At 40.6% G+C, this 14,254-nt stretch overlaps 1 protein-coding gene across 1 annotated transcript in view; it reads left to right on the top strand.

Moving 5' to 3' along the window:
* Positions 1-14,254, top strand: part of AKAP6 (A-kinase anchoring protein 6) — a 253,013-nt gene that overhangs the window by 93,595 nt on the left and 145,164 nt on the right. Inside the window, exon 5 of the mRNA XM_056493936.1 lies at positions 10,512-10,634. Within this exon, the coding sequence (XP_056349911.1) occupies positions 10,512-10,634 (123 nt within the window). The remainder of the gene's footprint in view (positions 1-10,511; positions 10,635-14,254) is intronic.

The raw sequence follows: 14,254 nt of genomic DNA on the forward strand, positions 1-14,254 counted from the left end.
CTCTTTGCAAATAAATATATTTTCAGAAACTATCTGTCAATCCTAGTAGTATGATGAACTTCGAGGACCAAACTTGTATGATCCTTCAGAAGTTTGTACATTACTCACATCACTCAATATCATGACTTCTGACTGTTCCACTTTTAACTCTCAGAGCTTCTGCCTGTTTAATTGCCAAAGGCCCAAAGAACGTCACACTTCCATGTTTTTAAAGCTAACTATAAATAACTATCTTTTCTTTTTCTTATATTTCCTCCTCTTCCATTTTCCTCCCTGCATATTCCCCATTTCCTTATAGTTTGTTCATTCTGTTTCGGTCTCACTTTCAGGGCTCTAGGTATTCTTCAACTCGTGCATTTCTCCTTTCTGCTGCATATATTATTCACTCCATAGTTTCAATATTGTTTCCTCAGGAGCCTTTTTCCGGTCAACCCCAACAATTTCACCGAGATTCAGACTGCTGAACGAGTCGAATGCTAGGAACATTTTAATACAGATCCACAATGTAGAGGTTTTCTCATAAAAGCCAGTGCTGATTAGAGCAGTGAAAAGTATTTGCTGCTTTAGCCCATATCTGTGCCTGCATGAGACAGTGGGGGTGGAGCTGGTCTGTGCACAGGGATGTGTTTTGGCCAGTGTCCCTGCTGCTCTTCCCGGTGGCTCAGCAGCATTGGCAGGCAGCATGTGCTGTCTCCACCAGAGGGCTCATTCCCACTGCCCTGCCATGAAAACAACTGGAATTCAAAGTAGTGGGCATGGTAACTTAGGAGGCAGATAAACAAAATTACGATCTGTCATCCATAATGTGAGTGCATATGTAAGATTTTGCCATACCAATAAGGATGTGCTCATTTATCCCAATCCCTGGGAGTGCTATGAATCTCACACTCCTTTTGGAGGTACAGCGCCAGTATTTTCTCAGTGTGACCTCAATTCTCACCTGAATGAATGCAGGAGGCCTAAAACTTTGTCTGTTCCAGTTCGTTGCATCACAGGTGGGACACGTGGCCACATCAGCATGAGGAGAGACCAGCAGTCATTGCCAATCAGAGCAGATGGCACCTCTGGAGGTTTATAACCAGCCCATACTGCTGTTCAGTTCATACCAGAGGATTCTTTAAATGATGGAAGAATCAGATATTCTTGTCTTTCTGCTTCCTTCTCTCTGCCAGACCCTCCTGCTCTTCAACCCATGCAAAGTCACAATGACACTGGCTTTTCCTATATGGCTGTATTGCATTCCTATGCACAGTTCATTTGGCCTTATGGCTACATGCTTCTCCCCAACACTGTCCTTCCAGCCCATGGATTTTATTTCTGTGGTTCTGGGTATTTGCTGATCATACAAAAGGCTTGCAGAAATGTTACCTGTGGTGTTGGAAGCTTCTCTGCTAATCTAAGCATTAGAACAGGGTTCTCAGGAAGCATTGGCTTGGTTTTCCTGTATCTGTCTTTGCTCCATAGTGAATCTAATGTACTGAGAATATCCTTTTTTTAGATCTTGCAAATTTCAAACAGCAATGAAAGTTCTTGTGCTAGTACTTTTAAAGAGAAAGTAGACCTTCACCTTGAGCCAAAGGTAAGACAAGGCATAGGGTAAAGAAAGAATTATGTATGTAGTATCATGGGAAAGTTTGGAGAAGTAATGTATCTACAGAGATACATTAAAGAATGATTTTAATATTTAGGTTACCATAGCCTGCTTTTTGTCTAAAAGCAGAAACAAAGTGAACAGTCCCCTTGGGGCAGTGAACCTTCTATTGCACAATTAGATGAACTGTCGTCAAATAGCTGTTTAGGAGATTAAAAAGTAACACTCCACATGTTTCTCTTTGCTTTTAAAGTAAATCCTACCTTTATGGATCTGTCTCTTTTACCTAGAAGGCTTTAGGAAACAGAAAAATTATAAATCTTTTTTGCTATTCCTGCTCTAGTCAGAATACTGTATGGAAAAATAGCTTGGACTCTAAACCCAGGAAAAGTAATGAGCCAACGACCATCCTGCGGTTATGGAACAGAAAGTTCCATAACCATATAATACATGGCCTATTCAATAGATGCCTATTAGGGAAAACACATTTAATAATAATTTCTCTGTGTGGTAGTTGGGCACAAAGCCTAGAGCACTCATGAAAGATTCGTATAATTTAACAGTCTTTGAAATTCTTAGTATGAGAGTACATAGAAGTTGTTATGCCTTTACATGGACGTCCACTAAGAAAAGTATTTGATCTTTACCCAGTTTGGAGGGAGCATTCAAGGCACACATTCTCATAAACTGAGGCTATTGAGTAAATGTGGCCCTTCTTTAGAAGAAGGCCTCCAAGTTCTATTTCTGAATTGTTTGTGACTATATCCTGAATCACATGTTAAGTATTTCCATCCTCCTGATGTGTTTGGTCAGTTTTATGTTTCTGTGAGGTCACTGCCTGTCACAGAATCTTGATGATATTACACAAAGAATATTCTCCATTGTGGCATCTAGGGTTCCTTGGGGATCCCTAACATCTGTATTTGTAATGGTTTTATTGTTGCCTCTGGCTCTACCTCCAATTAAATTGACCGTGGCAGTTTGTTGCAGCCTCATCCTCTTGAGTACCTGGATTTCTTTGACTTACCTTTGCCTATGAAGAAAGTGCACTTTTATCCTTTTGAAAATAAAGTCCATGGGCAGGAATGTGCTCCCCCTGAGACTAATATGCAAGTCCTTTTGTGGTTAGACAAAGGGTTTTCTTAATGTATTCTGTGATAGAAGTGCCCTAAGAGCCAACCCATCCTTGTACACAGACACCTCTGTGAGCTCAGTCTTTTTGTAAATTGGGAACAAACTTTACAACACTGTCTGCTTGCAACAAAATTGGGTATTCATTTTTAAGCACACAGCCTCATAACCAATTCTTTTAAGAAGAGAACTCCCTTTGTGCAATAAAAGGGAAAGTAGAAAGAAAAAAGGTCTGGGGTAGTGATTTAACAAGCACTGTTGTCTGGTGCTTCCACACTAAGGCTCGTGGAACAGAGTAGACCTTCCACCATCAGACTTGCCTATCATGACAGATAATTTTAGCATGTTTGCATTTAATGATTTGGACTGTTGCTTTTATTCTGATTTTAATCTTATTTTAGGGCATTAGAAGGGTTTTGTACATTTAGAAATGCAATGACCAAAAATGTCTTAAGTATAAGCCAGCATATGTATAAAATTAAAATGTAAGACTAGTAAATTGAGTGGTGTTAAAATTCCATAGTTTGAAATTACAAGCCAAAAAGTATTGAAATAAATTTGCTACCTATGGCATGTAGGCACAATAAATCTGAGATTTTTTTTCCTTAAAATGGAAAACCAAAATTTGATCTAGGATGAATGCTGTAAAACTTTTCATAATGGTGCTAGTTGGATGCAGTTTCTTCCTCTGTTTTATGGCATAATTTTGGCAATATTAATTTCAGTATATTAATTTCCTTAAGTGTGTATATCCACATTCCTCATCTAAGGATCCCATGTCAAAAATCTTTTAAAGCCATGTAAAATACTGCAGCTTTTAGTGTAACAACAACAAAAAAGTGGCATGTTTCTACATTCTATTTTTTGGTAACCCTAAGTGTGCTTTTGGACTAAAGCTCAAAACTACAGAACTGGGCTTTGGTGCACTTCCAGTCTATTCTAAATGTGGTCTAATAAAAGCTGGACTTATAAAGTGATAGCTGCAGCTGAGATAGAAACTTCCTCTTTTCCCATTCCATTCAATTAATGAAAGCTGAACTTCAAAGTCTAAATGAGATCATTTGAAGTGCTAAAATTATTGAACACCAGAACTGTTTACTTTCCTATCTGACAAAAAAAAAAAAAAAAAAAAAAGACAGAGCTTTTAATATAAAAGTAAAATTAAACCACTGAAATGAAGCTTGGAAACTTTAAAAGTTCTAGTGCAAGAAGTGGTGTTAACTTAGATGAGAAGTATTTGTTTTAAGTGACTCACTTAATAGCCAACTCATTTTTTGTCATGACTGTGATAGTAAAGCTTTTCTGGAAGGTCTTAGTTGTGTGCTGCTCAGAAAATTGCAACCCGATGAGAATATGTCTGAGCGACACCTCTGGACATGCATGAGAATATCCAAAGATATTGTCGGTGACTGGAGCCTTCTATAGTCTCATAAGCACTTAGGTCATTATCATATATTTATCATATATTTTTATCATATATTATTAGGTCGTTAGCTTTCTAGTTGTTATCAGAAGTTTTTCAGTTGGGTCAACTCCTTGTTATTTTGCTGACAGCCCATAATATTTCTCTGGACTCTACTTTGTCCTTTTAAACCATGAGCATTGGCTGTGCCACCAACTCCAGGAGCATAGCTAGTTACCCAAACTTATTTGATCGACTCATTTGCATTAGCATCATTGCCGGGTCTGTTACTGCAAACTAGGAAGTGGAAAGTTAACAGAGATATATTCCTAAAAGGGGATGGATAGTCTTTGGCCAGAGATGAGCTTCTGAAATTCAGTGGGAAAGCATAGGAGGGGACTGTGAAAGTTGGAGAAATACAGGGAGTGAGGAAATCCTGGTCCATGCCAAGAGGCAGTAGTGGGGTGCAGGTAATGAGCTGTGAGGTGTGCTGAATAGTTATCCTGATTAGGGAGAAATGTCTAAACAGAATCCACCAAACGGGAAGGGATGGAGTCAGGCACAAACTGCTTGGTTGCCAAGGACTACTCATTAAAAGTATTCAATTTTTATGACTAACATTTGGGATAGAACAGGCACACAGTCCTATTAAACGTAACGAATTGCATGTGAGGCTTGTTCATCTGTCCACCTCTGTAAGCCTCGCCCCCATGCTCCAGGGTTTCTTGCGCTGGTGGCACAGCACCGCATCTGCTCTCCTGCTCTGTTATCCCACATGCCAGAAAAACCAGGCTGCCTAAACCACGATCCTTTGTGAAGCTGTACTGGATGTAGAGAGCCCTGCAGCCCTGTGTGCAGCAGGTGGGCATCTGTATCTTCTGTATGCCCTGATGTTAACAGAAAAAGCGTAGGAGGACATTTCCAGGCACATCCTTCCTCAGCCCAATATCCACGCGTGCCTTTGGCCTCTGAGCATGCCTTTGCATGACTCAGCAAGTGAATTCTCATTCTTGTGATTCAAAAAATTTGAATGTTCTGGTCATTAATGAGGAAGTCTCAAGATATTTTGTCAAATCCCATCAAATTTATATTTAATATTTCAGTTAATAAATTAATTCCTTAATTGTGCAGAACAATTGAATTAAGTTTCAGTCTATAAGACAATTAAGCAGACACACTGAGTTAAGCTTCTCCCCCCAATACTTAGGATTGTCTTTTTCATTCTTATCCATCCAGAGAAAATAGAATTAGACCACAAAAATCTCCAACTTTGTATATGCCAAATTTCAAATGAAGATATTTTCTCTCTAGCTTTTGTTCAGGGGTGTGTGATCAGGACTTTCTTCTTCCCCCTTGGAGAATCCGTAAAATTGTCATGAAACAAAATGGAAAGCTGAAGGTTTTAAAGGTCAACGTTTAAAAATTTCCCATGTGGGGTATGGCTTTATCATTATCTGCAAACTTTACTACAGAAGCAGCTACAAATCATCCAGTAACAACCAGAAACATTTGTTTCTCTACTAAACTATGTAGACTAAGAATAACTTTATGCTGTAGGAGCTCAAGTTTTTATGTCTAACTTGCTAGCACAGTGCAAAACTTTTATATTTGCAAAACTGAACCAGCTGGTCTAAAGGCAGACTGGATCGTATTGGTGCGTCTTTTTTCTGTTCTGTTCCCTTTTATTCTCTCTGAGGAATTGTACAGTAATTTTAGGTTCAGAGTAGCCAGCTATGAATTTTCAACTTCTAATAAGTTTTGATGGAAAATACAATGTTTTAATTTCCTGTTATTTTCTACCAAAGTACAAGCTGGGTAGCTTTGACAGTGTTCTCATTGTAGTGTGGTGCTGTGTAGATCAGACCCTTAAGCAGGAAAAATCAGCATACCTTCACTGAAGCTTTTACCTGGTGAAACTTCTTCCCATCTTAAAAAGATGAAGAAAAATATCTAGAGAAAGAAAAACATAATCTTAATTTAAAAAGGCAGAAAGGTAAGACGTGTCTAGAAAGGGACGTAGAGTGTTTTCATGACTATCTTATTAAATGAAGAGAAAATATATCTCCTGTATTGGTTAAAATTTGTCATCCTATGAGTTTATTTATTTCACTGAATAATCCTGGATTTGGTTTAGGATTGCCTATCTTTTGTTTTAATATAATTTATCTTGTAATCTGGTTTTAAAAGCATCTCTGCTATTGTGTCACAATAGATTTTCTGCATTGTAAGACAGTATTTTCTACATTATTTTTTAGAATTGGTTTTGTCTTCACCTTTTACTTAAAACATATATTGGGAAACATTTGAGATGGTAATAAGAACTGTTCTGATGTGTTTTGTCCGTCATTAATTGTACTCTAGTTAACCAGGCCATGTGGATTACACAGAAATGGCTCTGTGGGGATCAGTCTGCGGATGGGCAGCGACCCTTCAGTCAGGGATAAGTTATGTTTTGGGCTTCCACTCTGTTATGAGCCGTAAGGGGATTAAAGAACAGCATCTGTAGCTGTGGCAGGGCTGCATGGAGCACCGGCACCGCTCCTTTGAGTGTGGGAGGGCGGGCGGCGTCTCTTCCTTCCTGCCTTTGGCCGCCCAGCCCAGGCGGGCCCGCCGGGCAGAGCGGTTCGTGCCAGAGCTCGGCTGCAGCCGGGGGCGAGCACCGGCCTCAGAGGCTGTAGATAACTGCGCCTTGGCAGGGAGCCAGGGGCGAGCGAGGGCCGCCCGGGGATCCCCGCACGGACTCCATCCCGGGCAGGGGAGCCGCGGGGCTGCGGCTGGCTGCCAAAGCCTTCCTTTCCCACTGGCACCGGCCTATTCAAATCGATAGGATGGAATCCTGGGCACCGCTGTCATAAAGAAAACCGGGCGCATTGTTTCGGTCACTAATTCAGGGCGATTGAAGTGGGACCTGCGTTGCTGAGATTTAATCTCACGTACAATTTGCGATACAAATAATTTTCTATTTCGCACTCTCTCTAGCAGCTGAAGCAGGACCATCTGTAATTTGTGCCGTGGTGCGCACAGAGGGTCGTCCCTACGGTGGCGTCCTGGTGCTGGTGTCGCGGCGGTGCTGTCCCCTCAGTGCTGTGTATGCGGTGCTGTCCCCTCAGTGCTGTGTATGCGGTGCTGTCCCCTCAGTGCAGTGTGTGCGGTGCTCTCCTCAGTGCAGTGTGTGCGGTGCTGTCCCCTCAGTGCAGTGTGTGCGGTGCTCCCCTCAGTGCTGTGCTGTGTTGTGCTGTCCCCTCAGTGCAGTGTGTGCGGTGCTGTCCCCTCGGTGCAGTGTATGCGGTGCTGTCCCCTCAGTGCAGTGTGTGCGGTGCTCTCCTCAGTGCAGTGTGTGCGGTGCTGTCCCCTCAGTGCAGTGTGTGCGGTGCTCTCCTCAGTGCAGTGTGTGCGGTGCTGTCCCCTCAGTGCTGTCTATGCGGTGCTGTCCCCTCGGTGCAGTGTGTGCGGTGCTGTCCCCTCAGTGCAGTGTGTGCGGTGCTCTCCTCAGTGCAGTGTGTGCGGTGCTCTCCTCAGTGCAGTGTGTGCGGTGCTGTCCCCTCGGTGCAGTGTGTGCGGTGCTCTCCTCAGTGCAGTGTGTGCGGTGCTGTCCCCTCAGTGTTGTGCTGTGTTGTGCTGTCCCCTCAGTGTTGTGCTGTGTTGTCCCCTCAGTGCTGCGCTGTGTTGTGCTGTCCCCGCGGTGCCGCCCCGGCGCCGGGAGGGGGCGCTGTGGGCCCAGGCACGGCGCGCGGGCGGGCGCGCGGCGCTCCCTCAGCCGGCGGCCGGCGCGGCCTGTCCCGCCCTGCCCTTCCCGCGGCCCGTGCTCCGCCGCGCTCGGCTGCTACAGATATGCGCTTCTGAATGGTTTCAATAAAATTTTATAGCCGTCATTTGAAAAATGGTAGGATTATTGTGATTTGTGCAGCCTGGCAGAAGAGAACCCGCCGGGGCTGGCCGCGGCCGCTGCTCCCCCTGCCGCGGGCTCCCCTCGGGCACCGCGTCCCCCACCGCCGTCCAAACGTGCCAGGTGGCACTGGCGCTTCCAGCCTTTTTCTTTTTCTTCTTTTTCTTTTTCTTTTTCTTTTTCTTTTTCTTTTTCTTTTTCTTTTTCTTTTTCTTTCTTTTGCTTTTGCTTTTGCTTTTTCTTTTTCTTTTTCTTTTTCCCTATATTTTTCTATAATTTTCTTTTTCTTTTTCTTTTTCTTTTTCTTTTTCTTTTTCTTTTTCTTTTTCTTTTTCTTTTCTTTTTCTTCTTTTTCTTCTTTTCCTTTTTTCTGAAACGTGTCTCGTGGTTCTATAGGAGATGGTCTGTTTTTTGCCCAGGCCTGAGGGGCCACACGGACCTGCTGGAGCTGGATGCTTTGCAAGTGTCTGAGCACCAGCACCTAGTAGCAGATATTACAACACAGGCAGGTTTTGTGAGAGGGGAAGAAGTAACTCCGTGGCTAATAGTTGCTTTTTTATACTGCTGCAAGCCTTCAGTGTTTCCAAGCACCCTTTTTAAGGCATACAGACAGTGAGTATTGCAGGCAGATGTTATACGTGTCTGTCTCCGTAAAATACATGACGCATGTACAAGAGAGAGCCTTTTTTTCCTTTTTCTTTGTCTTTTTTTTTTTTTTCTTTTTCTTTTTGCTTACCATATCACCTTGTCTCTCAAGGACAGCACATTGCTAAAATGCAGGCAGAGATTTATTGGAGGGACAAGAAGGACTTTACTCCTCCTGCTCATCAACTACAGCAGATGTAGTTGCCTTCATTACTTGCCCCAGAATAAAGGCACATTGTCTCAGTCACCATAACCACTGGGTTGCTTTCCTTGTCTTTCTTCCCCATTTCTGGAATGTCCTGGAAAATAGCCTAGAATGAAACCTGCACAATACCAGTTTTCTTCCTTATAATGCTTTGATATACAGTGGATTCCTTGAAAAGATATAGGAATAGTCTCCTTATCCTGAGGTCTTGTGGGGACCCATAAAAATATTAAAGTCCTCAGGGTGCTGAAGTGGGTGCTCTCATGCCTGCAGTAGGCACTGCAGCTTCCTGCCAGACTCTAGCCTTGGTTTAGAAGCACTGCTACTTCACCTGGCAGCCAAGAATTGGTTGCTGGACCCTGATTCTTGGCAGTGCTGGACCAAAATGACTCTTCTACCTTGAATTTTGAAGAAAGTGTGGTTCTGCTTGGGGGTTATTATCATTGCACTTTAAATAACACAGCTGTGCACCTACTGCTCAGACTCCTTTTTCTGTCTTGTTTAGAATTCTAGTTTCATGTGCAACTTTGTAGAAGAGGATTTGGGCTCCTGAGACACTCAGGAATGTTTAACAGTTCTGTGCTTAGTCTGCTTTTAGCTATCTGAATGGACCAATAATTAGCAGAAATCATTTAATAAACAGAGGGTGAGACTGAGGTACTGAGTGTATTTACTGAGTTGTTACCCAACTGGAAATTAAAATTCTCACTATGCTGGAAATTCATAGCTAATGACTAATAATATAACCAGTGTTAGAACTAACTTATTCTAGTCTTAGAATGCTTGTAATAGATGCACATTCCTCTTCAGAGTTAATTTTCAGGGTGCTTATAAACATCACGGTCAGTTTACTCCATTTACTCTCTTGCTTTGTGGTGGATAAGACTTCAGTAAAATTATCTGTACTCAGTACATGCCTATAGAATCATCCAATCATGTAAATTCAGGGGCACTATTTTTAATCAGACAATATAATTGGTACTAATCTTGAAATAAATGGTGCTCCTGAGAAGCAGGAGCTCCTGTCTTCTCCGGAGCACCATCTGTGTGGCTCATAAGCAATCAGCAATATTTATATTAAATGCTATATATTCTGCCTCATCTACTGTTTGATTTCCTCTCTCTGGGTCTCATGCTATGAACCAAAACAGGAATCACAACACCCAAGTTCTGACAAGTAATTTCTTCCCTCGGTCTGCTATGTATACCTTGTTAATGCAGCTTTGTTCAGTCCTTTTGTCAACATTCTGTGCTCATAGCATATCCAGTCTGCCCAGTGCAGGGTCTTCAGCTCAATTTTCATTATAATTTCTATGAAGTTTTTATATATCTCCCTCATATTCTCTAAAATGTTGCTGTTTTCTCTATTTCATCACAGTCGTATGGATCTCACATTGTCTTGTCCCACAATATCATGTTGGATTATCCCACAATATCATGTTGGATTATTCTCAGAAACAGTCTTCTGCTACTCACTTATCAGAGGACTACTCTCTAATTTGTTTGTTTGTTTTAGGTTGTAAGAGATAAAATTTTACTGCTTTGGCTAAAAGAAAAAATAAATAAAATAAAATTGAGCATGTGTTTTTCATATTGCCATTTTGCTAACAAATGTGCTTTAATTGTTCTTTCTTTTTTCTTACATGGTAAGGGGTTTGTAAGCAAGCTGGATGAATTCATTCACTGGTTAAATGAAGCTATGGAAACAACAGAGAACTGGACTCCTCCTAAAGCAGAGACAGACAGCCTTAAACTGTACCTGGAGACACACTTGGTAGGACAAGATTATACTGTGATTGCTATCAGTAATTGAAGTGTTCTGCTGTGCTCTTTATTTGATTATTATTTTTTAATTACTAGTGTGTGTCTATATTTAATGTAAGATTTGCAGCATTGCAGTTTATTTTAATGAAAATACCGACAAATTATTTTCTATATTTGAAATATGTACTGATAACTTTGTAAAAATTAAATTAAGAGGCAGAATTGCATTACAATTCAGAATTTATGTCCAAACTGTAAGAAAAGACAAGAGGAGAAAAGGTATTTGTTCTGCTGATCATTCCAGGATTTTTACAACATTGTAACACTAATGAAAGTGTTATTAGTGAGGAACTCTTATTCTCTCTCCCGCAGTTTTGGCATAGCACAGTGCCATTTGAAGAAAATATTTGAAATAATTTACTTGATGTGCATTTCTGTAATTTAATTAATACAGATTTTACTCTAGGTAGAAAATAGAGCTCAATGCATGCTGTTCAAAAGGTAGGTATCTTAATAGGTAACTACTCTAGCTGGTAAAAATTTAAAAAGTATAGAAAATTAAACTAAAAAATTTGCTCTCTTTCTGCCAAAATCTTTGATTCTTACCAGTATGAAATGGAAGAAAACATGGTGATAGCACTACTCTGAGCCAACGACCTAGACACCCTTGCTATATGAAACAGTATGTTAGCCAAGCCCACATCAGATCATCAACCCCCAAAGCTCAGCCTCATTTCCAGTCTCTGATAATCTTATGGCAGAAAATTATTTGACAGTCCCAGGAAGTCATGTGATGCATTACAGGAAAAAATGTCATCTTAATCTCGACTGTAATACTGGAGTGACCATTATTAAATTAATTAAGTATATGTCAACTACATATACAGCTAAAACCAACCTGAAAACTGTCTTTGAGATTTCAGCTATACAGAAAGCTCTTGTGTCTTTTGCTGTTAAACATTTCTGTTGTGGTAGTGCCTATGGGCAGTCACTGGATTAAGTGCCCATCATGGTAGTCTATCAAGTACAGTATTAAGACTTAATTCTTCCTTATGTTGCAGATTTTGTGTTTTGTAGCAGAGTTCAGATTTTTGCCTTGCCTTCTGCACACACTCAGTCCCATGATTCCCATTGTGTTTATAGGTGCTCTGAAGGCACAGTGCACATTGTGAAATCAGACCTCAGAAAAGGCATTGGTCACTTCAATTTGTTTTCTTTGTACTCTGCAACATGAAACTTTTGATAAGGAGCTTTTATGAGTAGAATCACAATTTTCACTCTTGATTGGATAAAAAGACACATATTCCAGGTAACAGGGCAAACACCAGGCTGAGTAACTCTCAGTCAGTTTCCTTTCCCCTTTCTTCCATGAGGAGGAGCACAGTAGCTCATCTGCAGACAAATGACTTCCAATTTTGCCCTGTGGTTCTTGGGGACGTGAGGCCAAACCCATCTATATCAGACTGGAATGGTAGCTCAGAAGCAACTCCATCATTGATAGAGGTAGTATGAATAAATAGCACCTATACAACCTCACTTTCCCCTGTCAGTAGTTAGGCTGCCAGCTTCCCTCTGTGTATCTGGGCTAAGAAAATCCTCATATGCTTCAGGATCATTATGTTATGAAACAAGTTGGGGATTTTTTCTACTTCACTGCAGAGATAAAATGTCTGAAGTATGGTTCAGTTGCTATTTGATAATATTATTTTATGGCATCTATATTCAGTGAAAAACCCACTGAATAACCTGAAAAAAACATAACTGAGTTTTGTTTCTTGGATTTCAGAAAATGTATGCTATCATACTAGTTTCTACTCAGCAGAAAATACAGGGCATTTTGTAGTGTGGAAGATAGTTATTTGTATTAACTAGATTGTCAGCTTTTTGGTGGCTTTCATCTGTCAGACATCCTAATCTGTGTTTAAACAGAAGTATATGAACTTCAATTCATGTTAAGCTCACTGTTGAAATTTCCTTCAGTTGAGCATTGTAAGGCCATGGTGATCATGGTTTGTGTGAAGGACTTATACTTTTCATTTTATTCTTTTGCCCATCAGGTTATACATGTCAGAGTCACCTAAAATACGCTGAAGTAAAGGGCTTAGAACTTCACAAGATTAGGTTCCAGACATATGGGTTTATAATACAGGCACTGGTAGTAAACTAGCTGGGAAAACAAAGAAAAATGTCATGGTTCTTTCCTATGTAGTGCATCCACACCAGCATATCTCATAACTGTTTCCTTGCTGGTGCATGTTTTCTCATCACATGAGAATGAGTGAAAACTCAGTGTAGATAAGTATTTTTATTAGTAGAGACATATCCATAGCCTTTGGCACAAGTTAGAGTTCCATGGACTGTAATACTCTTTTCTTTGAAACACATTTGTTGTGATGACAAAATTAGTGCCATAAAGGGAGAATGTTTTGCATTTATGAATGAAATCTCTTCTGTCAAAATTTAATACAGGAGCAAGAAAACACAAAAAATGCACTTGTTCCCTTTGTCATTGTTTGGGAAAAGTTCTGCAGAGGTGACAAGGAGAGGGCTGTGAGCATCTTCCAAATTTTTCAGTATGTAAATTTGTAGGCTGTCACTTTAGGATTCCAATGTAAACTGTTGCTAAAGGTTTGAATTTTAAAATCTCTCCCCACTCAGCCTTGCTTTTCTTCATCTTTGACGTTTCAAGAAATGGTGTAGCACAGACACATAGAGTGTGTTTAAAAAAAAACAAGACATCACAAGAAACCTGCAGCTTTAACTTATGAAAATCTTTGCATAAAATAATGCTCACCTGAGGAGTCAAATCTCTTGAACAGGATGGCAATGCAAGTCTCTATTGCAGGTGTCATAGAGTGACATCATCTTAAATTGGTACAATTCCCTAAACAATTGTTCTTGTTACTTCTTATACCTGGCCTGGCAATACTGCCCACAAGGATGTTAATCAACACTTTGAAGCACATGAATTGCGTTTGTCTATTGCTCTTGACTCAGCAAGAGCTGCCTGAAGAGGCATCTCTAAGTGTCTGAAGGTCCTGCCTGGACAGCTCCTGAAACGGTGAAGCACACTGTGGTGAAGGTGGAAGGAAGCCTCTCCTCTATTTGGCCTGTTTTTCCCAGTTATCTCATCTGCACAGAGACTAGCTGGGGGGTTTCCTCGGCCACCAAGGGAATTCACACTAAATGCACTGTGTGCACACATGCGCAGGCCTGATATTCAAATACACCACAGTTATAATTATTATCTGTAAGACCCATTGGAATTTCATTCTTAAATCACAGTTACAACTTAAACTCCATAGATTTTGCCACAATGAGAAACCATACATTTTGCTAATAAGTATGATTTTTTTCTACAAATTGAAAAGTAGTCTACATCTTGAATGTGTGCTGTAATAGATGATCTTCAGCTTAGAGAACAGTTTTCTTGCAAATTTTAAAACCCAGCTCCCTGATGTTCTGCAGAACAAAAGTTGCTATATGCTTCATTTTAGATAACACCAAAGTACAAATCTATAAATGAAAATACTCTCAGAGATCCCTGGAATAGTGATTGAAATTATTCTTTCAATTTTACAGGTCTTCACAACCCAGTAATGTTGGTTAAACTGATTTGGGAGCTGTGTG

Source organism: Oenanthe melanoleuca, chromosome 5, assembly GCF_029582105.1.
Source record: "Oenanthe melanoleuca isolate GR-GAL-2019-014 chromosome 5, OMel1.0, whole genome shotgun sequence".
Lineage (NCBI taxonomy): Eukaryota > Metazoa > Chordata > Aves > Passeriformes > Muscicapidae > Oenanthe > Oenanthe melanoleuca.